This window comes from Haliaeetus albicilla, chromosome 16 (assembly GCF_947461875.1).
Source record: "Haliaeetus albicilla chromosome 16, bHalAlb1.1, whole genome shotgun sequence".
NCBI classification, from domain to species: Eukaryota; Metazoa; Chordata; class Aves; order Accipitriformes; family Accipitridae; genus Haliaeetus; species Haliaeetus albicilla.
In genome coordinates this window covers 8,439,909-8,467,536 of record NC_091498.1, presented here as the reverse complement: position 1 = coordinate 8,467,536, position 27,628 = coordinate 8,439,909, and the positions used below count along the sequence as shown (strand labels likewise).

General features: G+C 47.8%; 2 protein-coding genes across 2 annotated transcripts; one reads left to right on the top strand and one right to left on the bottom strand.

Moving 5' to 3' along the window:
• Positions 1 to 2,000: 2,000 nt before the first annotated feature.
• Positions 2,001 to 2,910, bottom strand: ATP5IF1 (ATP synthase inhibitory factor subunit 1). The gene is made up of 3 exons (XM_069803444.1): positions 2,723 to 2,910; positions 2,539 to 2,651; positions 2,001 to 2,288 (listed from the first exon to the last, which is right to left on the bottom strand). Exons 1-3 carry the CDS (start codon positions 2,816 to 2,818, stop codon positions 2,147 to 2,149), a joined length of 351 nt encoding a protein of 116 aa, XP_069659545.1. The 5' UTR covers positions 2,819 to 2,910; the 3' UTR covers positions 2,001 to 2,146.
• A 272-nt stretch (positions 2,911 to 3,182) lies between these two features.
• DNAJC8 (DnaJ heat shock protein family (Hsp40) member C8) lies at positions 3,183 to 16,346 on the top strand. Its single transcript, XM_069803443.1, has 9 exons — positions 3,183 to 3,333; positions 4,513 to 4,614; positions 6,019 to 6,075; positions 7,852 to 7,918; positions 8,555 to 8,649; positions 9,533 to 9,604; positions 10,781 to 10,872; positions 11,871 to 11,946; positions 15,561 to 16,346. The coding sequence occupies exons 1-9, from the start codon at positions 3,265 to 3,267 to the stop codon at positions 15,681 to 15,683; spliced, it is 753 nt and encodes a 250-aa protein (XP_069659544.1). The 5' UTR covers positions 3,183 to 3,264; the 3' UTR covers positions 15,684 to 16,346.
• The last annotated feature ends 11,282 nt before the right edge of the window (positions 16,347 to 27,628 follow it).

Sequence of the window (27,628 nt, the reverse complement as noted above, 5' to 3'; positions counted from 1 at the left end):
ATGGGATGGGTTTATGAAAACGTGGGAAGGGACCCAGCACATCTACCGGTGTAGGAATCCCCACTGAAACCTGTGCAAAGTTGAAACATGAGGAAAGAGACGTGTTTCAGAGTGCTGATCAGCAAAAAAGCTCTCTGCTGTGTAGCAGGATACTGTACCGCATACCTGAGCTCTGGGGAACTTCAGAGAGTTTGTAATGCCTCTCCCTGCAGCACGGTAGATGATAGCAGTCCAAATCACAACACTCATACTCTCACAGCAAATCCCCTCTCCCTTACAGGGACCTGGGCAGAGGCTCTGCAGCTGAGCTTACATGACATAGTTAAGATTTCAGTGGTGCACAAAAATGCAGAGTAAATCACAAAGCCGTGAATTTAAGCTCTCATCTGTTCCCTTCAGAACATAAAGTTGTCCCAATCTTTATTTCAGTTATTCCATAGTCCACAGTAGTTGCGATGCCAAGAAATTGGTCTTCAATGGGGACATCTCACGAGTGACTCCACAGCTTTTGGGGGAAGCCAACCAGCTGACAGATATAATAGGGAAAAGATTCTGAAACAGGTAAAAATTCAGATTTTTAAATGGGTATAAACTAAACAGGTCAATAGTATATTGCTTTTCATGATGCAGTTCTTCCCACCAGGTTTCATATTCCCATGGAGGTGTGGAGGGGGAGATATTAATATTTTTGGCTCATGTTAATCAGCCCCAACTAAAACCAACAAACCCCACAGACAGCTCTACAAACAACCTCTGCACAACTGACTGCAACACCATCTCCCATAGACTGAGCAAAGCCAGGCAATGACATACTTCACAGCGCAGCCTCTCTCTTCCGCAGCTGATCACACAGATGACATTTTCATTAAACAAGAACAAGAGGTTCTAAGGGCATGGACTCTTCATTAGAGTGAAAGTGCTGTCATTTATAATGCAGACAAGACATACCACCAGCTGCAATGTCCCTCAGGTGAAAGAGAGTGGCCCAAGGGGAGCAGCTAGTTGGGGATGTACCAGTTAACACAGGAGAAACTCGGACACCTTCAGACAGCCAGTCACACCCTTGTCAAAGCACTTTCTACATCAAAGGTTCTGATTTGCCTCCTGCTGTTTCAGACAGGGCAGTTCCAGCCATTTATCCGCCCCTCCCCGGGCCCCACATCCAGCTTCACTGCAACACTTCACCGTGTAACATCCTATACCGTAAGGTAGGGTGCCTTTTACCAGCGTTAGAAACTAAGTCTGTTCAGGCAGATTTACGGGCACTGCAGTGCAGGTGTAGAAGGCAAGGCTGTTTTCGTACCTGCCCATTCTTAGTACACAAAATCCCCTTCTTCTCAGGGCTTAGTGCAGTAAGGCCACTCTATTTCAGTAGGTCACTTGCCGTATGTTTTATGATGGATTTCTTACACTAAAATCACAAAAGTGACTGAACCTGCATAAAATTAGTCTTAATTGATCCTTCTTTGGAAAGGGACTTAAATAAGGCATATCAAGAACTAGAGACAAAAAGCACCATTGGGCAATTAAAGGCTTTGCAGAAAAGACTACTTCATGTAGCAGTCAGGATCTCAGCTATCATGCTCCAGGAACTTGCACCACCGCAAGTGAAATCACCGTGACTTAGAACAGTATTTTTCTCTCTCTGTTTATGGCACTACACACTAAGTGCAACAAAAGAGCCTTATTTTTTATACTCTGCTAGTCCAGTGAATTGCCATCTTGCCCCTACACCACAGTGACAAGTCGAGACAAAGCTATTTCTGTGTGAACGGGTCTCTACACAGGTACCATTTTTCCCCAACTTTCTTGCAGCTTTAACTGTAAAAGTTACCACCCTAAGTACAAATGGTCATTTCTTTGAAATAAATTTAAAGAAAATAGTGAAGTTCTGTAGAGGATTGCCTCCTCAAGAGTATATCCTTATTTTGGAAATGCAATGAAGTTTAAAACCGGACAGTGCATTTTTTTTTTTTCATTAAACAGTTACTGAACAGAAGAAGAGAGACCAAGTAGTTTATTTGATGTTGCTGCAGACCACAGTATAATTGGACGAATTTGGCTTATGTTGGCCAAAGCATACAGTCTTCAATGCTGTTTTACACCACAATCATATTGGCCATGCACATTCAAGAACAGCATCTGCTTAGTCATCGTCTTTAAGCTTCTTGATCTTATACTTATGGCGCTCAATTTCTTTCTGCAGCCGCTCTATCTCTTTCTGGTGGTGATGAATCTCTTCCTCGTGGTGTTTCCTTAGGGCAGCGAGCTGCTCCCTCTCCTTCTCCCTGCAAGAAAGCACGGCACAAGGTGCAGCACCCGTACACCCGAGGGTCGCCACAACCCCTCAGCGTGGGGCTCGGGAGCCGGCGCAGAGGCCGGGCCTTGGCTGCAGGTGAGGCTGGCGGAGGCCCAGCGCTCGGCCGCCAGGCCGGGCCCGGTGGCGGTTACCCGGCGGGGCGGGGGGAAAAGCTGCTTGTGCAGACCCCGCGGCGACGGCCGTCAGCGGGGGCGCAGGCCCCGCTGCACCCCGCTCACCTGAAGTACCGCTCCTCCTCGGCCGCCTGCTTCTTCCCGAAGGCGCCCCCCGCCTCGCGGATGGCGCCGCCGCCGCCGCCGCCCTTCCCGGCGCCTTTGCCCAGCTCGCCTAGCTGCGGGGAGAGACGGGGGTGAGCAGGGAAAGAGAGAGGCAGGGAGGGAGGCCCCCACCGCCCGCGCCCACCTGGTCGGCGCCCGAGCCCGAGCTCCAGCGCTGCTGCTGCGCCACCAGGGCCCCGCGCAGGCCGCCCCGCGCCACCGCCACCGCCACGGCCGCCATCGCCCGCCTGCCCTTGGAGCGCCGGGCGGACGAGACCCACCCCTCGCGTCACGGCCCGCGCATGCGCGGCCTTCGCTTCCCCACACACACGCCTTTCCCCCGGCGGCGCGGGAAGCTGGGGGCTCGTACAGGCTCGCGCCCGCGGCCCCCCGCCTCCTGCGGCCGGGCTCCGCTTCCCTGCCCTGCGGCCCGGCGGGAGCTCCCCCGGGCGGGGCGGAGGGCCGGGCCGGGCCGTCCCCTCAAGACGCGCCCCCGGGGTCCGGCCGCGGGGCGCCAGGCAGCGGGAAGGGGTAGACGACCGGTGGCGGGAGAGGAGGGGAGGTACGGGGGGGCGGAGCCTGTTGCTATGGCGCGCGCGGCGGTCACGTGCCGAGGGCGCCGCCCGCCCCGCCGGCCTCAGCGCCGTGCTCACGTGCGCGCGCGCGCGGCGTCACGTGGTGCTGGCGATGGCGGCGGCGGGGGAGCCCGGGGCGGGGGGCGCCGCCGAGGAGGCGTTCCTCACCTTCTACAACGAGGTACCGGCGCCTCAGCGCCGCCGAGGCGGCGGGCGGCCCCGCCTCGCTCCCCCGGGCCCTGCTCGCCCGCGGCTGGCGGGCGGCGGCCTCCCCTCCCGGCGCCGGGGCCTGGCGGGCCGCGCGGCGCCTGGCCCAGCCCGGCCGCCCTGAGGGGAGCCCGCCGGGCCCCGAAGCTGGCCCTGGCGGGCCCTGGGGCTGCCCCGGGCCGCTGGCGGGAGGGAGGGCGGGGCGGGCGAAGCCGCTGGCGGTGCTGGGCAGGAGGCGAGCGAATGGCCGGGGTGGGTGAGCGGCGGGTGCCGGCGGGTTCGTGCTCGGCCCGGGGAGGGCCGGGCGTTACCCCGGCTCGCTGCCGCCGGCCGTGCGGCGTCTCCCGCCCTCGGAAAAGCCCCTGTTGTGGCTGTGGGAAGGAGCCAAGCGTTAAGCCCTATCTCGCTCCCTCGGATAAACGCGGTGAGAGTTGTGTGCTCCGCACCTTCTGAGTGTAACCCTCCGCTGTGCTCCCCTGCGTGGTCTTTTTGTGGACAAGCTGTCATTTGGGAAGGTGCGTGGGGCCCTTTTCTCTCAGCCTGTGCTAGTCTCCGTTACGTTGTGCACAGCTTGGACGTGTTTACCTGAGCCTGCCCGCAGAAAGGTAGTGCCAGTCTGGTGGATGCTTATTTCTTTAAATAAAGGTGAACGTTAAATGTAAATACGTGGTTTGGTTTAGCTTAATACTGTAAAGAGCAAAAAGTAAACTGAACTGAATACTGTATGGCCAGAATGAAATGGACTTCTATACTTGCACCAGGATCACTTAATGTGTTCAATGGGCTATCCTACCAACAGTGTGTTAAAAGAAATGTTGCAGTAGGTTTCCAAGGAATCACAATGATGGTGCTGGTGTAGGAGCAAAGGCAGTGGAAAAGCCGTGGCTGTTGGGCCAGACATAGGAGAGACAGGCAGAAGTGCTTTATAGAGTTTTTTATAGTTAAAATGTAATGCTAAAAATACTGTCGTGCTGTAGAAAAGGCTAAAAAATGTTCTCTGCTAGTGCTTCAGTAAAGTAACTACAGGCTTAGGATGAGCAAGAGGTATTGTGAATTGTAGTACAGGATGATGATGGCTGGTGTAGTAATCACATGGGAAAACAAGTAAGCATGTTTTGATTGTCAGTTAATATAGGTCTCTCTTATTCTTCAGGTAAAGCAAATTGAAAAACGAGACTCTGTTTTAACATCAAAAAACCAAATTGACAGGCTGACCCGACCTGGATCTTCATATTTCAACTTGAACCCTTTTGAGGTTAGTTTCAACATTTTATCCTCCCTTCGTACTTGGTATACCAATTTCCAGATTTACAGGGTATTTATTTCAGTAAAAGGACTGGACATAAAGAAAGAAAAAAATTCTCTAGATGTAGATTACTGTGCAGAAGGCTTACAGAGGACAGAAGGATGGTGTATATGTGCTCGCTCTCTTTTTCACTGTTTTATGGCAGGTGCAAACTACATGCTTTTGTCACATTTCCCCTGTGCAACAGCACTGGAAGATTTGGCAGATTAATGAGAATGTAACAGCTACTGGTACCATGCTTGTCAGTTTCTGTTCTGAGCACTCTTGACTTGGCGTTTCTAGTTGTGTCTTCTATTTTGGATATTCATCCCACTGAAATTGCATAGTGCATAGAATGAGAGGACTCTCACTGCTCACAGTAGCGAGCAATCTTTTGAGGAGTCACTGGAAGACAGGTAATTCCCTTGCACATTACATAGTTTGATTCCAGTTGCTGTCAGTTATAAAGTCTCAACAAGTATGAAAGCCTGAGGAAGACAGTAAATAAAACAATCTGGTGTTCATCTGGGGCTGGCTTTCCCCATGTGTATTCCTTCCTGATATCATCTTTATTTGCCTTTTTAAAGCCTCAGTTGCTTTTTGTAGTCCCAATTCAGGGCTGGTCAGCCAGATCAGTTGGCAGATTCACCTTGACAATGTTCAGTTCTGTGTAGGTCTTAGTACTTGACTTGGAGAGTACATTGCGAAAGCCATTTAGCTTTCCTGCTGAGAGAGTTTTTTTTAATTTACAGATTCTTAGTGTCAGACCATGTGCATCTGCGTTGCCTAGGCTCACTTGTTGCTTAGGGCTTCTGTTCAGTAAATTAATTCACAAAAGAGCTTCTAAATGCTGCCACATCCCTACAGATCAGTAGACAAGTGGGCTCGTTCATGGAAACCAAAGAGTAAAACTCCCCTGTCTTCTTTTAAAATGATAAAATGAATAAATTCTTATGAAGTAGTGTGTTTCCTGCCCAGAGTTCTCAGTTATGAATGATCCGACAGTGTCCCAAAGCCACCATATGCTTCCTCGTCTGCCAGACTAACCATCGCTATAGGACTGGTTGAAGATTTAGACTTATTGTGGCTATTTAGGGATGGCAGCTGTCTACATGAGACTTGAGTGTGGAAAGGACACTGGCATAGTTGGAGGAATCTAGCATTGCTAAAAGTAGAATGTCCTAAACATGGTGTCTCTTAAAATGTTTCTGTTTTACTAGGTGAAAATTCATGTCCTGAAGCAGCTCCCTGATGGGGGGAGCTTTCTGGCATTGTGTCTGTATGCCAGTGAACCAAGTGTTTAGAGCTTGCTGCTAGGAACCTGAAATATGGGGAGTATCATTGAATTTGCTCTGCTCTCATGGTCTCTTTTAGGTACTGCAGATGGATCCTGAAGCCACAGATGAAGAGATAAAGAAAAGATTCCGGCAGGTATTTGGCTTTTTGCACTTGAAGCCTCTGGAAGGAAACTAGAAGCTCTGTAGAGATTGTGCATCTGTGCTTGGGAACAAGAAAAATGGTGGTAAAGCTGTATCTGGGTAGAGGAGTAGCCATTTTGGGAAGAAATGCCTAGAACAATCTTTGTGTTAACAAGAGGAGAGCTGCAGAATGTCCCTGGTCCATGCGTGGTATGCTTCTTTTCCTGTAAAGTGTGTGATGGGGCTATTGCAAACTGATACGTCCTTGTATAATCAGCTTATTGAACTTTAGTTCAAAGAGAAGGTCAAAATTCATCAGAAATTAAGAACTGAGAAAAGGTGTTTTTCTCAAATGTATGGACTTGGATCCAGAAATGTATTTTCTGTGAGGTTTCTTTAAGAATTTCAGTGGTCATTTTTGGTGGCTGGGTTACCTGGAACAGCAGCAAGTCTGCTCACAGACCTGTCTGCATTGCCCCATGCAACACAGAAAACATTACCCCAGACTTACTCTGCTGACAGATCTGCAGGAGAAATTTGAGTTTAATCAGTGCATGCAGCAAAGAAACACAGTATTTGGAGAGCTGTAGCCTCTTACCTGAATTAGTGGTGTAAACATCAAGAACTGTCTTCAGACAGGAAGCTGTGCTGGCTGTCAGAGTAACATGCCTGCCAAGTTGGTGATGGGATATGGGCTGCTTCTATATGTGGGAAGTGGGAGGATAACCTTTTAGTCTGTTGCTGACTTCTCAGTTCTGCGAATCAATAAACTGGGGCTGTCTTAGCTTTAGGCTGGTAGAATACTACAGGGAAGTGTTTTGAAATCAATGGGATGAAATGAAAAACGTGCATGGAATTGTGTATCAAACACCTAAATACAGAATGTGGAACAGCCAACAGAAGGAAAAAGGCATTGGCTGTATCAAATCACAGAGTAAATCAGGAGCACGCTGCTGTTCAGGACTGGAGGCAAACCTTTTTCCCGTGAACTAGAAAGTGCCATCTGTAGAGTTCAGGAAGTAATTATTTGGCATTCTTTGGCACTGATGCAATTTCAGTTGCCGCACTGTGACTGGTTCTGAACGTTACACTAGGAAAGATGCAGATAAACTAGAAAGTCCATACAGCAACACCAAAAATAAGAGGTCTGAAAGAAAAAATGCCATATGGGGAAAGTTTGAAAGAACTTTCTCTTTCTTTAGAAGAGGAGGGTGGAGGGCATATGCTTTCCAGCCCATTTAAGGTTGCCCTAAGGATGGTAGTGATCAATGTCCTGTCTCTCCTGGGTAGAGAGTACAGGAAGGTGTTTTCTTAACTCTCAGTAAAGGAGCCTAAGGAAAAACTTACCCACTTTTTTAAATAGTTTGATACTTGAACAGTCTTATGGATACTGGAGAACTTCTTGGGAGACGTTGTTGAGTAAAAGGTAAACTTTGGTTGAGGGTGATCTTTGTAGGTTTGTTTCTTCTTAAGACCAAGGATACAAAACTTGGGTGACCAAGGGGTTCATAGCAGCTCCAGGCACTGCAGCTGAAGGGTGTTTATATTGTTCTGCACATCCTAAGCTCAGCTTTTCTCAGACAGTCTGTTTATTACAGGGATTGTATTTGATTTATAAGTTTTACGGATGCATACTTCTACATGTTGTCAGCTGATTTGTCTATATACAAAGGAATGTGATCCCCTGTGATTCCTTCTCTCTGAGACTATTTCCCTCCTGTCACAAAAATCTCTGAAATATTCTTCATATTTGGCAATGATCTTGATAGCAAGATCCTTTCTCTTGCAGTTGTCAATATTGGTGCACCCAGACAAAAATCAAGATGATGCAGATAGAGCCCAGAAGGCGTTTGAAGGTAATGCTCTCACCCTTTTTCTGGGCTGATAGTAGTTGGACTGCCATTTTTCTGTAGCTGGTTTAAATGTTTATTAGGGGCAGAGGCCCCAGTGATGACAGAAGGAATTGCTGTAGAGGCGCTTTAGATGAGGGAGGTGTGTGGGGTGGCATGTCAGCAGAAAATTTCACTAGGTGGCAGTAACTGCATTGTCAGTTCACAACAGGGACAAACATGTCCGTTGGGCTTTGAGATTGTTCAAGAAAAACTGTTTAATCTGTGCATTAGATTTTATTCAAAGACCACACGACAGAAGTAATGTGATGGTTTTAGGTGTATGTTTTGCATTATGGTGAGGCATTATGCACCTTAAACTTATGTCATGCCCTATAACTAAATCACTTGTTAGGATTGGTACTTTCACCCTGCTAACTCCAAAAGGTGTCTGACAGTTTCTGCCATTATTGTACCCCAAATCTCATTTGACTAATCGTGATATCGCTTAGCTAGATGTATTTAAAAACAAACAAACAAAACCCAACCAAACAAAGCCCCTTCAGTTCAAGGAAGTGAAATTTGTATGGTCAACAAGTAGCAATCTTGTGATCCCTTGGGAATGTGACTATTGTTGCTATTAATGTTGATGCTTTTTGTTAGCTGTAGATAAAGCGTACAAGTTGCTGCTAGATCAGGAGCAAAAGAAGAGGGCCTTGGATGTGATACAGGCAGGAAAAGAATATGTGGAACACACTGTAAGTATTCTGTAGGAACGTCTGGGGTGGAGGTGAGTGATAATCAGTCATTCATAATTTGCTTTTTGGTACACCCACTGCATGTTCAGGTCATTAAAAGGTGAGCTGAGCAAACCTCATAATGAAGCTGTGCAAGTGGACTCTGAGCTCTTCACGGCATGAACAAATGTGCTTTGTCCAAGACTGCTGTTGAGCTCAGTGCAAGATAATTCAGTGAAATTCAGTACTTGAAATAATTAGGTCAGACCACATGATCTGACCTAAATATTTTTTTTTCAAGTCTGTGAATGAATGATGCAGTTCAAATGTATGTAGGTGGAAGAAAATAGGTGATGACAGCAGGAGACTGGGAAGTTGGGGGGAAAATGACCTATAAGATAAGAAAAGGAGCTTGGATTGCATTGGCCAAGAAGTTAGTTGAGTGATGTGGATGGACTAAAACACAAGCTTGAGAAAGCAGATGATATGGGAGAGCTCAGATACTCTGAACCAAGGAACACTTCATGTTCTGCTTGTTGTTGTTAGTCTTTTGAATGTTACAAAGCAAAATAAACTTCCTGCTGGTTTGGATGGTGTGTGTTGGATATGAATGTATCTTAAAAACAAACAAACAAAAAAACCAACAAAAGGATTGTGTTGAGTGAATAGTATCTAACATAGTATTTTTAATTACTACAGTTCATGTAACAGTGATCTTGTATGTGTTTATCTGGACCTAGGACGAGGAGGTTTTGGTCTAAAATAAAACATCAATCCAAATCAAGAACTTACTGTCATCCAGAGTTCTTCCCACACAGTGGAGTAGGAATGCAGAACTACTTGGATACAATTATGTAAGCCCTATAAAGCTTTTTAGGCTCTCATTTTTTTTCTTAATCTTTAGGTGAAAGAAAAAAAGAAGCAGTTGAAGAAGGATGGAAAACCTCCCACTGTAGAAGAGGATGATCCTGAAGTTGTAAGTCATATACTGTTCAGAGAAACTGGGGAGTACAAAACATGTTTCGAGGAATTAAGAGTCAAAACCAGTACAGAAGTATTTATTAGACTTGTTAGTGTTGTAAATCCTTGCACTTACAGAAGAACAAATTCTGACAAGCCACTGTAGAGTACCGTGTGTTGGGTAATACCCGTATATTTTAGAAAATAGTTTAACTGTAGTGTAAAGAGTAAATATATCATGAGGTTATATAGGTCAAAATACCCAATTCTTTTCTTGGAGCAAGTCTTCATTGCTTGCACATCATGCAGTCTTTTTTGAATTTAATTTATTGTTGTATTCTGAATGCTGGAACTGTGGTGTTCTTGCTGCCAGCAGAGGAACATATAGAACCCACTGCAGCATGTCTAAAATGCGTTAGTGACGTTTTGTAGTAAGAGCTGTTTCAGGTGTTTCTTCCGTATAGCACTTGAGGGTAGATGTGCTGTTCTGCAACAAATCACTTTTACTAAAAAAGGTATGACATAACTTAGTTCTTCTTGCCTGGTTTCTAGTCTGAAAAAGTCAAGTGATATTAGAGGCTTTAACAGAATGGTAGATGATTATCAAACACTGACATCATTAGTCATCACCTTTTTTTTTTCTTACAAAGTCATTTTTTCCTCTTGATATCACCACAGTAACCCCATAACCATCTTATTTTCCATTGATTTTCAGAACTCTTTGCTGTTCTTTAGTAATGAAGTTAGTTTGTTTTAAGTATACTGATATTTCCTGGAAAGCAATCGCTAGACTTTTAAAAGACATCAAGAAGATCTGGTGGGAACTTACTATCTAAACAGTGCCCATTTTGCTTTTTTTTGTCAAATGTAACATTGCAAGACTTTACAGAAGAATAAGAGAGCTTGAAATGAACAATTCTGTTTAGGCATAGCTTCGTGGATACAAATGAAAATTAGACTAATATGAGGCTAATAAGTAGTTGTTTCCTGGTGTCAGGGCCAGAATTTAATCAGCAGTGTTTTATACCTTTTTGTATGCCGCTGCTACTGACTACTGTCAAGGCAGGATACGGAGTTATATGGACATACATATGCTTTGCATTCTTTTTATGCTTCTTACATTCTTACATAAAACAGACTTCTCTAACTGTGTTAATGGGCATTATTTTAAGACTAGATTTGTGTTTCACAGTTCAAACAAGCTGTATACAAACAGACGATGAAGCTCTTTGCTGAACTGGAAATTAAGAGGAAAGAGAGAGAAGCAAAAGAAATGCATGAAAGGTATGAGCAGCATTCTGCTTGTGCAGTTCAGGCTCTTCTTCCCCCCTCATGCTTCCTCGGAGAAGATAAGGAATCATAGACTCTTAGAAAAGTCTAAGTTGGAACAGACCTCTGGAGATCATCTGGTCCAACCTCCTGCTGAAAGCAGGGCCTTGGATTAGATTAACAAGGGTCCTGTCAAGCTGATTTCCAGTGGTGTAGATTCCACCACTTCTCTGGGCAACCTGTGGGTTGTAGAGCTCTGCGCTTGAGAAATGCAAACAGGAAACTTGCCCTCCTGTGTTTAAGGCATTGATATATTTGGTGTGCTTATATACTTTTATGTGTATACATGGAGGCCAGCCAAAACAGTGAAATAGTGACTTGTTTCTGCATGTCGTTAGCACACAAAGAATTGATTTTTAATTTTAATTAAGTGCCAGAAATACCCTATGGCGTGTGTGATCCTGAACTCTCTTAGGTGTTTTGATCACATGTTGCCTGAGCGCTCACTGTGGGGGTACTTCATAGAGTGGTGTTTCAGTACTGGTCAGTGAAGGCAGTCTGGGTGGTGATTGCAGGACACTACTTTTAATTACAGATGAAAATTGGGGGGGGGGGGGGGGGGGGGGGCATTTCATTCTTACCTTGCACGCTAAAGTGTTATATTAACTTCTCAAAATGTGTACTCTCAATAGGTGTAGAGACTTACCACTAGACTTATAAAGGAGTCCAACTTGTTTTGCCGAGCAAGAGAAGCTGACTCACTGTCAGTGGTGCCATGTCACTGACATGCTGTCAGTGGTGCCAAACCCATCTTCTCTGCTCGCTGCTCTTCCAGATTTGAAATAAATTTTTATTTGTTGTGCTCTCTTAGGTGCGTGTATTTATCTCTTCTGATAAGCACTTCAATCTGTCAAGAAACCAGAAGAGCTTTCCAAGATGTTTTGAAAGTATTACTGTGTTTCTTTGAAGTAGACACTTTTGGGTTCATAACTTCTTTCTGGCTTCCCTTCCAGGAAGCGGCAGAGGGAAGAAGAAATTGAGGCACAAGAGAAAGCTAAACGAGAGCGAGAATGGCAGAAGAACTTTGAGGTAATCAGCAACTTAACTTACAGGATGGGCCTTGGCAATTCTTGGCCATGCTGCAGGGAATGCCCCTAAAGAGGGACTTTTTGTTTGCAGGTACTATAAGATAATTTAAGTAGATGCTTAGTAAAGATCCTGCACAAGCCTGGGTTTTGCCCTTGTGTGGGGAGAAAAGCCCACCAATGGGGCTTTGGTGTCTCTTTCCAGAAACGGGTCTGGTAAATTAAGGTGTAGTATTTTTCAGCTCTGTCAGCAGTTCATTCCTGTCCCTAGTCAGAAATTTGAATTGCTGCTTAGCCCAGGTCACTGGTGACCAGTAAAACTTAATTGGCAGCTGTTCAACCACTAGTGTGGACTGTTGTTGGTACTTTTCAGTCTGGTTGCTAAGACTTATGGAATCTGTATCTCCTGTGAGTATCAGAGACCTGAATGACAGTCACTTCCCTTTGACCCTTCCACCCTGTATTCAGGGTTTAGGCGTATCGAAGTAGCTTTGTGGTGGTTGTGCTGCTATTCTATGGGTCATACCTACAGCCTGCAAAAATACTTGATCAAGCCTGTAACTCTTCCCTCATTACACACCAGAGGTGAAGTCTTGTGATGTGCCGGGGGTGATGGGCAGGAAAGAAGTCAGTAACGGTGTGCAGGGCCTCATAAAAAGATGAGCTAGATTGTTCATTTAATCCAAAGCCGAATCCCAGTCTATGTTCAAGAGGACTTTAAAAAAGAGGGTGTCTGGGAGAGAAGGGTATGAGCTGGACTGGCTTCCTGTGGAAAGTGGGCAACTAGGATGTTACTGGATACTCAGCTGGGAAGAGTTTGCGTTCATGTGCTATATAACATGGATATAGGAAGCTGGATATTCTGGAAAACTTGTGTAATGCTGTTACGTTGAGTATGCTATGGGTTTTGTCATGTAATGCCAGAGAGATAAATGAGTATGTCACTGGCCTTGCTGCTGGCAGAAGTTCTGTGTTCTCATGCCAGAATGGCCACAGAAGTTGGGTGTCATTGCTGTAGGGATGCAGTAAAGCATAGCAGCTGAGGAAATGTCAGCAAGCATTACAAGCAAATAATGATAGACCAAACAAGGGAGCTGCAGAACTATTGGTATTGCAGCTCTGAGTACCTGCATGTCCTCAACCACTCCTGGACAACTGAACCTCTGCACTTACAGGTATCTTCTCCAGCCTTGCTGGTGACCATTTAATCCATGTGAAAAGAGAGTATCAAAGTTGGGTGTTAATGTCCAAAATGAGTCACTGGAGTGCACAAGAATAAGAAGCTTACTTCTGCTAGTGACCATCACTGAAAGAGGGTGACTGGAGACAAAATAAGACATGAATTCTTGGCTGCTCCTGTATGTGTACTAATTCAGTGGCTGCCTTTAAAATACATCCAAAAGGAGTATGTGTGTTGCTGCTTCAAATGATATTTAAACCATAAGGGAAAAAAAACTTAAGTTGATATTCTGCAGTTGTGGTTCTGTCTCAGTTTCAACAAAAAAACCCACCCAACAAATAAAGCCAACATAAAAATCCCAACTTTTAAAGATGCTTGTGTTGTACCTCTGCATTGCTCTTCTCGGCTTTCCTGCTCCTGGTGATTCCAATCCTTGTCTGCATACTGCATCCTAGTTCTGATCCTGTCTCTTTACCATAAAGACCTGTAGGTTTTGTCCCTCATGTATGTTCTGCAGTATTTTTGAATCCTTATAGGAGTACCTGTGTCATGCAAGTGGTTGCCTGCTGTTTCTAGGAGCTATTCATAGGCTGCTTTCAGAGATGAATTACATCTTGATGTAGAAGGAGCAGGTTGGAACATCGACTTTCTCCCACCCTGCCCTCAAAATTCCCTTTCTTAGTAATTTCAAGAGTAGCTTCCATGAACAAGCTGTAAGAAACAAGAAGGTTAGAACAGAAGTTGCCATACAACATTATCCGTAGCAAAAGTGTGACCACAGAATGGTTGAGGTTGGAAGGGACCTCTGGGGTCCATCTGGTCCAACACCTCTGCCCAAGCAGAGCCACCTAGAGCCAGTTGCCCAGCACGATGTCTAAGTGGCTTTTGAATATCCTCAATGATGGAGACTCCACGAGCTCTCTGGGCAACCTGTTCCAGTGCTCAGTCACCCTCAATAAAAACATGTTTCCAGATGTTCAGATGGAGCCTCCTGTGTTTGAGTTTATGCCCATGGCCTCTAGTCCTGGCACTGGACATCACCCAGAAGAGTCTGCCTCAGTCTTCTTTCCACCATCCTTCAGATACTTGTTACACATTGATGAGACCCTCCCTGTCTTCTTGAGGCTGAACAGTCCCAGCTCTCTCAGCCTTTTCTCCTATGAGAGATGCTCTACTCCTTTAATCATCCTTGTGGCCCTTTGTTGGACTCTCTCCAGTATGTCCATGTCTCTCTTGTACTGGGGAGCCCAGCACTGGACACAGCATTCCAATTGTGGCCTCACCAGTGCTGAGCAGAGGGGGAGGATCATCTCTCTCGACCTGCTGGCAATGCTTTGCCTAATGCAGCCCAGGACACTATTTGCTGTCTTTGCAGCAAGGCAAGGGCATGTTGCTGCCTCATGTTCAAATGGTGTCCACCAGAACCCCCAGGTTCTTTTCTACCAAGCTACTTTCCAGCTGGGTGGCCCCCAACATGTCCGGGTGCTGGGGGCTGTTCCTTCCTGGGGGCAGGACTTTGCATGTCTCCTTGTTAGCTCATTTCTCCAGCCTGCCAAGGTCCCTCTGGATGGCGACACGACCCTCTGGTGTATCAGCCTCTCGTCCCAGTTTTGTGTCATCTGCAAAGTTGCTGAGGGTGCACTCTGCCCCATCATCCAGATCACTGCTAGTGCTTGGCTTTCCCCCATCCTGCCATGGGGAAGGAGGGGAGTGAAGCAGACAGCTGTTGTAGCCAGAGCCTGTGTGCAGCACCACTATTGCAGGCATAGCTATAGTCACATGGGCCTTGAGGGTATGGATCCCATGCTGTGAAGTGGATCATCCCTGGACTTGTCCTGTCATACTGTGTGAAACCTTCAGCCTGTAGTGATCATAGGCTGGCTTTGTGGGGAGTCTTTTTTTTTTTTTTTTTTCTTTTTCAGCAGGGGATTCTGCTGCTCTGCAGGTAAGCCAGGGAGGGGAGAAAAGAGTGTACCAGAGGTCTTTTCTCATTGTGTCTTTGTGATGAAGCTTGGGGCAAGGAGCATGAGAGAAGACAGCAGTACATTTCCCTTCTCTTATCTGCAGCACAAGGAGAGCTGTCTCAAGGATGTGAGACAGAGTAAGGAAATGGCATGTTCTGGGCTGACAGATTACGAACATCCATTGGGGATGAGGTTTCTTGTTTTCTTTGCACATCAGAGGATTCAGTAGACTCTAGTCAGGGCTGCACATCCCAAGCTGGATGTGCTTATGCTGGTGTTTGTAAGCTTACTTGTAGTTCCACTGTACTGTGTCTGTTGCTCTGGCTCTTCACAGTGTCTGTATGTCTTGGCTGCCAGGGTGCTATGTGCTGGATAAGGGGGAAATTGCTATTGGATCTCTTGAAACTGGTATGTACTGCCTGTTCTCTGGCTCTTGCACATCTTAACTCTCCATTGCCTCTCTGTTGTTCCCAGGAAAGCCGGGATGGTCGTGTGGACAGCTGGAGAAATTTCCAGGCAAATACAAAGGGGAAGAAAGAAAAGAAAAACAGGACCTTCCTGAGACCTCCCAAAGTAAAAATGGAGCAGCGTGAATGATCCTGGCAGCACTGCCCAAGTGCAGCTCCTCAGTCCCCTCCCTGCTTTTAAGGACTCATTGGCACCTAGAGTAAGAATTGCTTTTTAGTAGACTGTTTGTTTCCAGTACAATTAATTATTGGTCAAAGTATTTTTTGTACTCTGTCCATTTGAACTAGGGCCATAGTATGAACTCGGCCAGGAACCCGCTACATGTAGAACACTTGGCTTAGGAGGGTCCCCGCCATTATTGCTGTCCTGTTTGTCTGCTCCCCTGTTATCTCGATGTTTTGTACTTCACAGAGATTGTGTTGTTTCACCACTTCCATTTCTAGTTTGAGAGCTGAACAAAATATTGGAAATGCGTCCGTACCTTTCCAGGCATCATCTTGCTCAGAAAGTTCAGCTTTGGAAAGGTCCGAACTGACTCTGGGAATCTGCTTCCAGCACTGTGCAGTGCAGCTGACTTGCAGCTAAAGTCCTGCAGCTCCTCCCTGAACTGAGTGGTGCTTGGAAGGACCCTTCCCCCAAGATCTGATTTCCAAACTAAAATCCCAGCTCTCAGGCTTAGACTTCTGTTAATCTCAGACCAGCTGGTCACTTCCTGTAAAGGAAAAATAACTTCTCTTGATTAATAGTTAAGTTGCAATGGTCTGTATGTAAAATAAATTTTTACCCAAGTTACCGGGTTTTTTTTCTTGGAATTATTCAAAGATACAATTGCAAGGGTTGAGTTGCAATTGAGTTGAGTGCTGGCCGCTGAAATGGTGCTGCTCTTCAGCATGAACACTTTCCCTGGTAAGGGTCTGCTATCAGCCCAAAGTCTGTTCTGGCTTGAATTTTGAAGTGACAGTCCTGCAGCATGGCACCCAGGAGGACAGGGAGAGCGTATCTCTTCCCTGGATGCTGCCTGGCTGTATGCAGCTGTGCCAGAGTCCGTGCTGAAAACTGAGCTTGTTGCTGCGCCTTTGGAGAACATGGATGGGTTTGGCAGGACTTGGGCACCTGTAAAGAGTGTAACTCCTTAGAGCTATGGGATGAGCTCAGACTCATGAGTTTTGATTTTTAAATCCTACTTTGTGTGTATATTTTAAGTTTTTAAGAAATTCTCAACTGTTTAAAGGCATTCAAAATGGAATATACTATGGATCCACATGTGCCTGGCAGACTCCTCTGGAGACCTTTCCACAAACTCTTCCCATCTGTCCTGATGGCCGTCCCCATACTTGGGTCCCGTGGGTAGCTGTCTCCATGAAGATACTGCTTTTCTTCCTCCTCACTGCCCTTAGCCAGCTCCTTTCACTTGGACTTGCTGTCTTATGTGCCCTCATCTTCAAATGACCACAATCCTTTGTGTCTCAGGCATTGGCGAGGTCTCTCTTCAGAAAGATTGGTTCTGCTGCCCTTGAAGAGAAGCCTCCATCTTCTGGTGTCTTAACTGTTTAAGTTTTGATTAATTGCTTTCTATTTCTGCCCGCTAGGGAGGAGCAGCTTGATCAAGTTGTTGTGTTACCAAACAGATTTCTGCAGGAAAAGCAGCTCCGAAGGAAGGTAGTGCTTTGTGACATGGCCTAGGACTTAGATGAATCTGCTGAAAGGTGGCTGGTGCTCTCCACTCGCCTTTGTTTCTTCTTTTCCTCTCATGCACTGGTCTGTGTGACGGGATGTGAAGTGAAACATCCTTCCCTAATAAAACTAAGGTATTTTGGTGTTTTATACATTAACTACCTCTTAGAACAGTAGAATACAGTTCCTGTTTTCTGTGTAAACACAGGAATACAGTTTCTTTACCTTATTTGTCCTGCTAGGTAGGTAGCTTGAGCCTGAACCTCAAGGGGCAAAACATAGCTTAAAAAGTAACACCTTGGTGATGTCTGGATGGCATACAAGAGCCAAACAATAACTAGCAGCAGACTAAGGTGGGCTGACAGGTCTGGGAGATGCCAAACTGTGCAGCATTGCTCTGTTCAGGTGCTGAAATTCCTTCTTGTTCGCAGAGCCTGATCCTCCATTAACTGGGAATGCGTTGGTAGGACACAACTTCCTTGTCAAGGCAACAATTAGTCACATTTGTTCTGGGTAAAATGTCAGTTAATTTTTGCGGTGCTGTCTCAGATGCAATCTCTTCTGCTTCCTGGGTGTAAGAAGCGAGCAGTGCTGGGCAGTAGCTCAAATGATTACAGTATTTCTAAGTGCAGTCTCTTGCCCGGAGGACATGCTGTCCCTCTAACTTGTCTGCCTCTTGTTCCCCTGTCAAAGTATTTCTAGCTTAGAGATCAGTCCCAGTCACTCATGTCCCAGAGTCCTTCCTTTCAATATTGAAATACTGGTCTTTCTAGTACTGTTTCCTTTCAGATGGTGTAATGGCTTGGCTGACTGATGGTACTGACTTTTCAGATCTTTTCTTTACTTTTTTTTTCAGTTAGCTCAGGATGAGTCCTGTGAGAGCTTGAAATGTTTGTAAGACCTGTGTTAGGCTTCTGATTCTGCTTCTCAGAGATGTGTATGTTTATGAGATGGTTTACCACTGGATCTCGAGGAGTGCAGCCTGTGGCCAAAGCCACTGAAGTACTAGTCCTACGGGCTTCTGCAGTTAGAGTCATTTTTTTCCACTGGGTATAACTTGGTTGGGGCAGCAAAACATGTAGCTTATAACGATGCTGCTGTTCTCAATTCAATTCATTCTCAATTTAGCTGTTCCTGTTTCCTTTTTTTCCTGTCCTGCCTATGATATGCTTCTCTGTCTGAATATGCAGCATTTCTCCTGTCTTATCTACTCAGCCAAGTCCTGTGAAGCTTCCCATCTGCCAGGCAGGCTTTAGCAGCAGCGAAATACCTGGCCCTTTGCTAGATATTTCTCTGCTCCACTGGAGGGAACCTGGGAGGTTAATTTTTATCCTTGTATTCAGGCTTTGTAAAAGCAAACTGTTTTGAATTGCCTGGGTGGAGATAAGTAGATGCACAACGTGGACACCCGCAGGTGCAGGGTGGGCTGTTGCCTGGCCTCTGCAATGCATGCCAAGGCAGTGGGATGGATTGAATGAAACATTGTTTAATTTCAAGAGGTAGAGATGTTGTAGAGGAAGAGATCTCTAGGCCTCCTTCCTCCTTGGAGTTCTTTTTGGCTCTGGTCCTCGTAGGCTAAAATATTTGACCTTGATACACAAGACAAGAAAATACATTGGTGGGAATAAGAAGTAATTTTTTTTTTCTTTTGGAAGGAGAAAAGGTACCAGATAGCTACAGAAGCACTTTTCAGTAGGGTCTTGGCCTTGGTTTTCTGTGGAAATAACTTGTCCTCTGTGTCCAGTTCCCACAGAATGTACACAGGGGTCTACCAGAGTCTGGCTCAGCTCCTTGCTACTTTCTGGGAGTCCAGAGATTGCTCCTGAAGCTCTTGGTTCCTTTCTGAGGCAGGGAGGTTGCCTTCCCCTTCATATGGAATTTGAAAGGGTGTATCTCCTGTTCAGCAATAGTGGGATGAGGAAGGACCTTTGCGAGTTACTTGGTTTCTTGTGTCTGAAGATAAAAAAGGGAAACTGCAACAGCAACCTACGCACTTGTGGATTAAAGGGGACAGGGTGCAGGGCATTCCTGTCTGGTGCTACTGTGTAGTCTGGGGATGAGAATGGAGAATCCCCTGAGCATGTAGACAGGCCTAGGTCTAGATTTTGCCAGATGTTCACCAGATTAGCTAGATTACACCAGGTAGAAAAACTATTCAATAAAAGCCAGACCAAGTTATGGCAGCTATAGAAAGCCTGGTTGATCAGCCAGAGATTAAATCTATTCTTGATAAGACATAACCAGTGTGTTATTTAACATTTATCTTAGTTTGGCAAACACAGTGATGTGTTCTAAATTAGCTGTTCACCCCTTTTCCTTGGGCAGTAACAACTCTTTTGCTGTATGCAATTTGTATTTCTGGAGTATAACTAGTTGTGGGGGATTAACTACAGCCAATGTAGTGTTGGATAGAGGGACCCAAGTGGGAGAGATCAAGGGCTTGTGCTTTCCACTTCTTCCAAATGAGAGTTTCTTTTGCTAGTCTTTCTCTGCCCTCTTAAAACAACTGAAACTGGAGAGAAACTGTGAGAGCTTGGCCTTAATGTAAGAAGTTTCCCTCAGAAAGAGTTGGGTGATTGCAGTGTGTTATCTAGAGCAAATGGGCTGTCTTGACTTCCTTTTCCTCTTGCAAGCTGCAGTGTGAGCGAGACCTCCCCTGCTTGGGCAGCTGAGCCCTACAATTCACAAGCAGAATGGGGGCATCGTCCCTTGTCTTGTGCACCAGCACAGTGTGCCTGGGCCCGACAGTGCGCGGGGCTGCGCCAGCTGTGTTCAAAACCTCCTTGTTTTTGTTTTCCAGAACTACTGCTGGCAGTGCACCTCCTGCTGCTGGGGGCTCCCCTGCCTTCAGCTCCAGGGCTAACTCCTCCTTGAAAGGTGAAGCTCTCACAGCCCTGGCTTTGTGTTGTGCACAAAATGGGCAGATGTTTGGGAGTGCTGCTCCTCAGGCTGGGGTCCTGTCTTTCCCACTCTGATCTCAGTGCCGCAGTGAGCACCATGCACACTTTAGGTAGATCTAGGACGTAGTTTTGCTGCCTGACTCGTTAGTGAGGTTTGGCAGCCTTCCTACTAGGAAGCCCCCCTGTCACACCAGCCAGAGGGCTTTGGACTCCCAGGGCAAGAATGGACACGTAGTTTGGGGCAATTAGGTCCTTCCTTTGCAGCAGATCTCTGCCTCAGCCTATTCAGTGCTATTGAAATGGACTCTCCTGCATTATTGGCCTCCCTGGCCGCCTGCTTCATTCATATTCCCTTTCTGGCATATTCGGTTGTCCTGCAGCAGCAGGGAAGTCCAGACGTAGCCTTAATATTAACATTAAGGTGCAAAGTCCCCTGCTTCACAGCCACTACTGGATTCTCATTGAAGCAAACAAGGATGTAGCCTGAAAATGATCGATGGGATTTATGTGTCATCCATTTTCTTGGGTCTGGTCGAATTGCTTCCTTTTCAAATGCTAGCAGGCCCTGTCTGGGCACTTCTGTAACAGTTTTTCTGGGTGGAATGGGGTTTGCAGGAGTGCATTTTGATGACATGGGGAGCACCTGTAAAGGAAAATAACACTGGCACGCATGCCAGTACAATTATTGCAGTTCAAATCACAGAACTGAAATGTTTTGGGGAAGGACCTCTGTCGGTCTTTAGATCAACCTTGTGTTTGAAGTGGGGCTGTCATTAATGCTAGGTGAGGTCAGCTGTGGCTTTATCTAGCCAAGTGGTAAGGATGAGACCCCTGGCCTCTCTGGGTTCCTGTCCCAGGAATGCACAGCCCTTCTAGCGAAAACATTTCACCAATGTCCATCCTGACTGTCATGCACCCCAGTTTGTGGCTGTTGCCCCTTGTCACACCATATGCCACTACTGAGAAGAGTTTGCTTCCATCCTCTTTGCAATTTCCCTTCCAGCAGCAGCAGGTAGGGATCAGATCGTCCCTCAGCCTCCTGGCTATCCCAGCCTGGCTCCCTCCGTAGGACGTGACCCAGGGCTCAGGCCGTGGTGGCAGTTCTCTGCAGCATCACCAGTACCAAGCAGAGGGGATATTAACTGTCATTCTGCTGGCCCCACTGCTCCTAGCATAGCCTAGCTTTCCTTATTCACAAGAGTACACTGGCAACCTTCTTTGTTGAGGAAGGCCGTAGTTAAACTGGTGCAGCTTTGCTGTTTGGTTGGGAAATTGGGGTATTTGCTGCAGCTCTGCGTGCTGCACTTGGGTGTCTGGCAGGCTTAGATGGGTGGACTACAGGACATGCAAACAGCCAGTTCCTTCTGATAGCGGTGCAGGTTGTGTGCCTGCTCTGATGTGCTTTCAACATGCTTTTGTGCACCAAACAGTTGTGATTGATTGTCTGGCCCTTCAGGGCTGTCTCGGAAACATCACGCCTCCTTCCTTGCAGAAATCAGTGCCCGTTCTTAACAGCAAGGAAAACCCAACAACATTTCCTTGTCAAACAACTCACGGTGAATAAAAGGAGCAGACAGAAACACATGTGATTACTTGTTATAACACAAGTGACTCAGGTGGATGTTATGCCCATGACCTAAGTGATGCCAGTGCCACAGTACATGTCTGGGGAAATCCCATGTGAAACCTGAGCAGAGCAATGCCAGAGCTGCTGCCCTGGGACTGTGGCAGCAAGAGGGAGTGGGTCCCCCATATGTCTTCCACCCTTTCTTCTGAAGCTGAAGGAGCACAAGAACCAGGATGGGTTTATAATGCTGCACAGAGGGCAAGGAAACTAGCTGCCACAGCCTGGAATATTTTCTGGCTAATGTTTCCCCATATGGGGACTCACACAGCAAAGCGGTCTCATCCTGATGCTTTGCCCTGCTGCAGCAAGTCTCCACCTCCAAGGGGAGAATTTGAACCAGCACTCGCCACTGTGTTGGCTCCTGGTCCCAATATCTGGAAGGAAATGAGAAGCACAGAGGATGGATCTGCCGAGGGCGCTGGCCCCCCTTGCCAAGCTGAGACCACCTCTGCGACCCTGGCCTGGCCGGGGAGTGTCCCTGCCCTGGAGCTGCTGCAGGGCAGAGCTACCCCGTCTCAGGCCTGCAAGGCACCAGATGACATGGGAGCATGACAAGCCCCTGGCCAGAACAGAGCCTCCACCGCTGTTTCCCTACCGCTGCCTGCTTGAGGAAGGGCCACAGGAGTCAGTGTCAAGCTCCAGGGTGCAGCTGGGGCATGTCTGAGCCCTGTCGCAAGTGCCAAGAGGGAAGTGAGTCACTCACCTGTGAGCAAGCGCTGCACCGTCCTTCCTGTCCAAGCCTCTTCCCAGGCAGGAGCATGCTGACGGCTCGGCCCTGCCGGTGGCTCAGCTCGCAGCAGGGACCTAGTGGGCTGGGGTGTCCTGGACCAGGTGCTCTGTGGCCCTGAGGTAAGAGGCTCCTGTCCCTTCTGCTTGCTCTCCCAGGGTGCTGGCCTCCCTCCCCGAGCACCACGGGCTCCTTCTGTGTCTGGGTGTCTTGGAACATGGGCTGGCTGCGCATCCCCCCTGGATCTCTGAGCCGTGGCATCTTGGACAGCTCCAGGGGCTTCAGAGCCATCCTTGTCCTCCCTATCCGGGCGCGCTGGGAAGACGTGTGCTCGCTCCCCATGCCCAGCAAGCAGGGATGAGGTGCGTTGCGATGGCATGAGTCAGGCTAGCGCTGCCATTGCCTTTGGGGCTGTGGGGAAGGGGACTGCCCTCATCTGGGTCCTGTCCCACCCCTGGGTGGTAAGAACAACCCCAGCTTTGCTTGGATGCTGCAAAGCGAGGTGAGGAGCCCTGCCATGGACTTTCCTCCTGTGAGGAAGAGGAAACAATGCTTGGAGCCTCTCAAGGAGCCCAGCCCCTGCCTTTGCCTGGAGCAGCAGGAGCAGAGTGACCCCGCTGTGGGCAGCCCAGCGAAGGCATGGTTTTCCCCTCTGACAGAGCTATGACAGCCTGGGGCTGCAGCACATAAATCCTGATGTGGTGGCCTGTGGAGCTCATCCCTCTGCACCGTGCAGCAGGGCTGGACTTGGGGTCCATCTGCCAAAACCAGCCAGAGTCTGCCCTGCTCCCTGCTTTGCCTGCTGCCGATGAGGCAGTGCGGCTCTGAACAGAGACATTTCCTGCCAGGCTGGGTAGTCCCAGCAGCACCACAGCGAGCAGCAGAACCTGTGCCCTGCCTTTGCAGCTGTCAGATGGCTACCAGGAAGTGTCACTGCTCGCTGCCCCAGGAGGGGCTCTCGGACGCTAAGGTGGATGTATTTCTAGGCCGAGCAACCCCAGCTTCAGGGCATATTCCTGCAGAGTTGTTAATAAGGTGGGGATGTGTTGGGCTCTGAAATGCTTGCAGGGGAAAGCTACAGAGTTTATTTAGTATTTCTTTCCTGCAACAAGCAAAAGGAAATTGTGCAGAGAGTATGAGATGAGTAGTGCAAAGTCACAGACAGTAATGCTTAGCGTCAGATCATCAGCCGCTTCACCTTGAAAGGAACTTCATGTCCTTTCAAAGACCTGTCCTGGCACTCAAGAAGGCATCCTGGTGACCAGGACCAGCAGGGATCACGCTCACCTGTGTGCTGGTCCCGCACCTGCACAACTCTAAGACTGGTGGCAGCGGCTGGTGCTTTCACAAGGTCCATCTCGGTATTTCATCTTGTCCTTGTTCACTGCTCTTGTCACTGAACAGTGCAGTCCACAGTGCACGCAGAGCCTGTCAGCTAAAATGCTCCTCCTCTGCACTCCATAGAGAGCTCTTCTCCACTAATACAGTGTGGTTTTGCTCTTGGAAAGAGATCTCTGGATATTTGCTTAAATACTATATTTTCAAAACCAAGACACTTTCTGATACCTGCAAAATTTATATGTGATCATCAAAAGCGGGTATGTTGCTAACAGGCTCCATCTCAGAAGGAAACGACCCCAAGGAAATATGCTAGAGGCAGACTGCATACAAGGAGGCAGTGTGCATTTTTCACAGCAGTGTGCACTTGCCGCGAGAGTGCTGATACAGTGCCAGAACCAAGGGGATCAGCCCACTGTCTACCAGCCAGCTTGCATGAAGTTATCCCCAGAAAACATCATTTGGAAGAGCTGCTCCAAGATCTAGCATCCTGATACAACAACCTAAAGTACCATTAGTGCTACTTAACAGCATCATATGGGAATCAGTTATAGTAAAAGCAGCTTATTTATTAGATTGTAAGTTTACTTGATAAAAATAAAGGCATATTCAAGATATTTTTTTTTTAACTTGGTCTTGCATAGCATTCAGTGTTGTCAGACTTTGCGTGCATCCCCCACACTGGAAGAGTGGTAAATAACACTGAGAACAGGGCAGTCAAAAGCTGCCAGGGCCACTTAATAAGCCAGGCCACCACAAACAAAATGCATCTTAATAGTGGATTCAAAGTTAAGCGCTCAGAAACAGGCAGCAGTCCCAGAAGAGCAGGGGAACAGAGTCCCCAGGCTGGAAGGAATGCGAGAGGGAGGAGTGCTGGCTGAGGGTTCTGTATGAGGGGTAATGGGACCTGTCAATGCATAACAGACACAAGGCAGTTCAGGAGGGAGGGGGGGAATTTTCTCACCCTTTCTCTGTTGCCTTAGTACTGGGACTGCTGAGTCTGGGTCCCCTTCTACTTTTCATGCTTTAAATGCAACAGCTGAAAATGGAGATGATGAGGAAGGGAACTCCCCAACTAAATAGGAGGTGGACAAGTGCAAGCCCGGCAAGAGGCCAGTCTACATGACCAAGTGGTTGTTCTGGGCATTTCTGTGACTCTCAATAGCTTGAGGCCTAACCTGAGCATTTGAGGCAAGGCTGAAAAATTAGTAAATCCAGAGAGCAGTGAGGAAGCACTGACATGGTCAGGTCCCAGCTTGGGGCAGTTAGAGGTGTCCTGACTCCAGTGGGAGTGCTTAAATCAGAAAGCAAAGCTTGTGTCACTGGTAGAGTTTCTACCCATCAGGTGTCTTTGTGTCTCTCACCACTGAACTTATGTTTTTGTTGTTTGGTTCTCTGGATTTTACAAAAGATCTTTTTCGCTGAAATTCAGCGACAAGCATGTGCCCCATCGGTGGCAGAGCCAAAGCAGGGCTGAACAGAGGAAGGATGAAGCCTGCTGATGAGACTCCTCCCCAGGCCAAAACCTCCTGGGCTTTCATTTCCTCTAAGAACTTGGCTGCAGCAGGACAGCAAGCTTTGTTTGGCTGTTGCTACAGCCTTTGCAAGCGCTCCCCTTCCCTCCGTGACCAGACATCCTCACTGGCTGCTCTTCTCAAAGGCATGGACTGGCTGCCAGACAACCTCATTAGCATGCTTTTATTTTGTTTTTAATTTAAGCTCCCAGAAGCAGTCTTACAGGCATAACTGGAGCTCTGTGTGGTCCATGAAGGGTCAGGTTCTTCAGTCCATCTTTATAGCGGTGGATGGGGAAGGGGGAAGGAGGGAGGATGGCAGGTGGCAGAGGGAAGGAGACTGCTGCAGCCTTCATCCCAGCACAGATCTGTAGCATCACTGCAGGAGCCTCATCTCACCCTTCAGGTCACCCTGACATGGCCTGACAGAGGCAGAGCCTGGCTGCCCCCTGGTCCCCAGCTCCACACAGCCAGCCCTCCAGTGCAGCCCACCCTGCTGAGGCAGGGCAGGGTAGAGCAGGCTCTCCCACCCGCACAGTGCTGTCGCTGCGGGGCTCCCTTACGCTGGGGGAGTGCTCAGCTCAGGTGGCTTCTGAGTCCCTTGGACACCCCATGCTATTGCTGTGGGGGACAAGGGTGATCCCACAGCAGCTCAGGGCACATCCAGCTGTGGTGCCAGTTGTGGTGTCCATGCACCTCTGGGTTGTTTGGAGCTTCCCCTGAGCAGGCCCCGGAGCAGCAGGACATCCTGGTTTGTGAGCGGTTTGCTGAGCATTTGCACAATGCCCTGCCAGGCTGGGAGCTCGGCTGTGGCTCCTGGTGTGGGCCAGGCACCCAGGTGCACAGCCTGCCTCTGCTCACCCCCGGGCACCATGCTGAAGTGAAGGCTTTGCCTGCCCCTGGCTGGGGACATACAGACACCAGCATGGACAGAGGGTGGGTTCTGGCACCGCAGTGGCTGCCCTGACGCTGCGCAGCCCATCACCTCAAGATGCCTAAGGCCAGGCAAGCCAAAAGTCAGCATCCTGGCACAGCAGCGTTGCTGCCGTCCAGCTTGCCCCCTCCATCATTGCCCCATCTCCCCAGCTGATGAGGAGGTTGCTGTGTCCCAGTTCAGAGCCAGGGCTCACTAGCCCAACAGCAAAAGCATGACTTGAAGGTGTCCCAGGGTCCATGCCAGCTCCTGGCTCTTGGAGAAGTTTGGCTGGTGCCCTCAGCTGGTGTGGCCCAGGGGACACAACCCTCAGCCTGTCCCTGGTGGCTGTCCCAAGACATGACACCACACCATGGGGGTCTCTGGTGCTCCTCACAGCATGAATGTTACCAGGGCCTACCATGGGCTGTTTGTCATAGATGGCATTTCATGAGAAGAGCCAGGAGAGCCAGCCTTCCCAGGGGAGCACCAATGCAGACTGGCTTCTTCTGCTTCTGCTTGGGCCCATGTTGTTCCACATCAGCCTTGTTGCAGGCTCAGGCACCTCTTTGTGCTGGTAATGGACTTTGTGGCTCTGTTCCTATGTGTTTCACACTGAATCCAGGCACCAGACTCAGTGCTTCAGTTCCTGTAGGTGTCTGCAGGTATGAGGTTTGTGCAGAACATGGTGCAGATGCTTCAAGCTCACATCTGCACTGTGTGCAGGTGTAAGAGCAGTGTCTGCATGGAGGGCAGGTTAACCATCAGCATGGGAGCTACAACTTGGTATTTACAGGTTAGCTGGGACCAAGCTTTGCTTGTCATTGGTGTCTCCCTGAGCACCCCACCAATTTGCATCACTGTGATGAGTGTTCTTCAGGCTGCCACAAATAATGGTGGTCATGATGTGAAGGTGGATGGGCCACGTGAAGACCTGCCATGCTGTGGTGTCTCAGTGTCCACTGAAGGTCCCTGAGATAAAAGGAGACTTGGGATGGCTGGATTCCTGGGTCTGTTTAGCCCCAACACAAGTGTGAAGGATACTGCTAGGGAATGAGTCTGTCCATGGGATATATGAGTTTCCTGGCACTTCCTTTCCTTGAAGTTATTAAGTGAAAGCTCTTCTGGCTTCTGCTATTCATCTGTTTGGAAGAAGGATGCTCACATACTGTCTAATCCCAGATCTAACCAGGGACATGGAGTGGATTTCTATTCTGCCTTTAGAGGAAAATCCCAATTTGCTCTCTTTCAGGATCATCAGAAGCAGAGATAACTTTGAGGAAACAGCTTTAAGGACTTACCAGATCTTTGCTGTGGTTAATTGTCTTTCCTCTACAGCTTATTTTATTTCTCATTTCCTTTGAGCTGATGTCACACATTT

Bases quoted from the DNA above. Each gene is read 5' to 3' on its own strand.
- ATP5IF1 (XM_069803444.1), bottom strand. From the start codon at position 2,818: ATGGCGGCCGTGGCGGTGGCGGTGGCGCGGGGCGGCCTGCGCGGGGCC. The intron at 2,652-2,722 runs GTGGGCGCGGGC...CTCTCCCCGCAG, and splicing joins CGGGCTCGGGCGCCGACCAG to CTAGGCGAGCTGGGCAAAGG. The intron at 2,289-2,538 runs GTGAGCGGGGTG...GCTTTCTTGCAG, and splicing joins GAGGAGGAGCGGTACTTCAG to GGAGAAGGAGAGGGAGCAGC.
- DNAJC8 (XM_069803443.1), top strand. From the start codon at position 3,265: ATGGCGGCGGCGGGGGAGCCCGGGGCGGGGGGCGCCGCCGAGGAGGCG. The intron at 3,334-4,512 runs GTACCGGCGCCT...CTTATTCTTCAG, and splicing joins TCCTCACCTTCTACAACGAG to GTAAAGCAAATTGAAAAACG. The intron at 10,873-11,870 runs GTATGAGCAGCA...CTTCCCTTCCAG, and splicing joins GCAAAAGAAATGCATGAAAG to GAAGCGGCAGAGGGAAGAAG.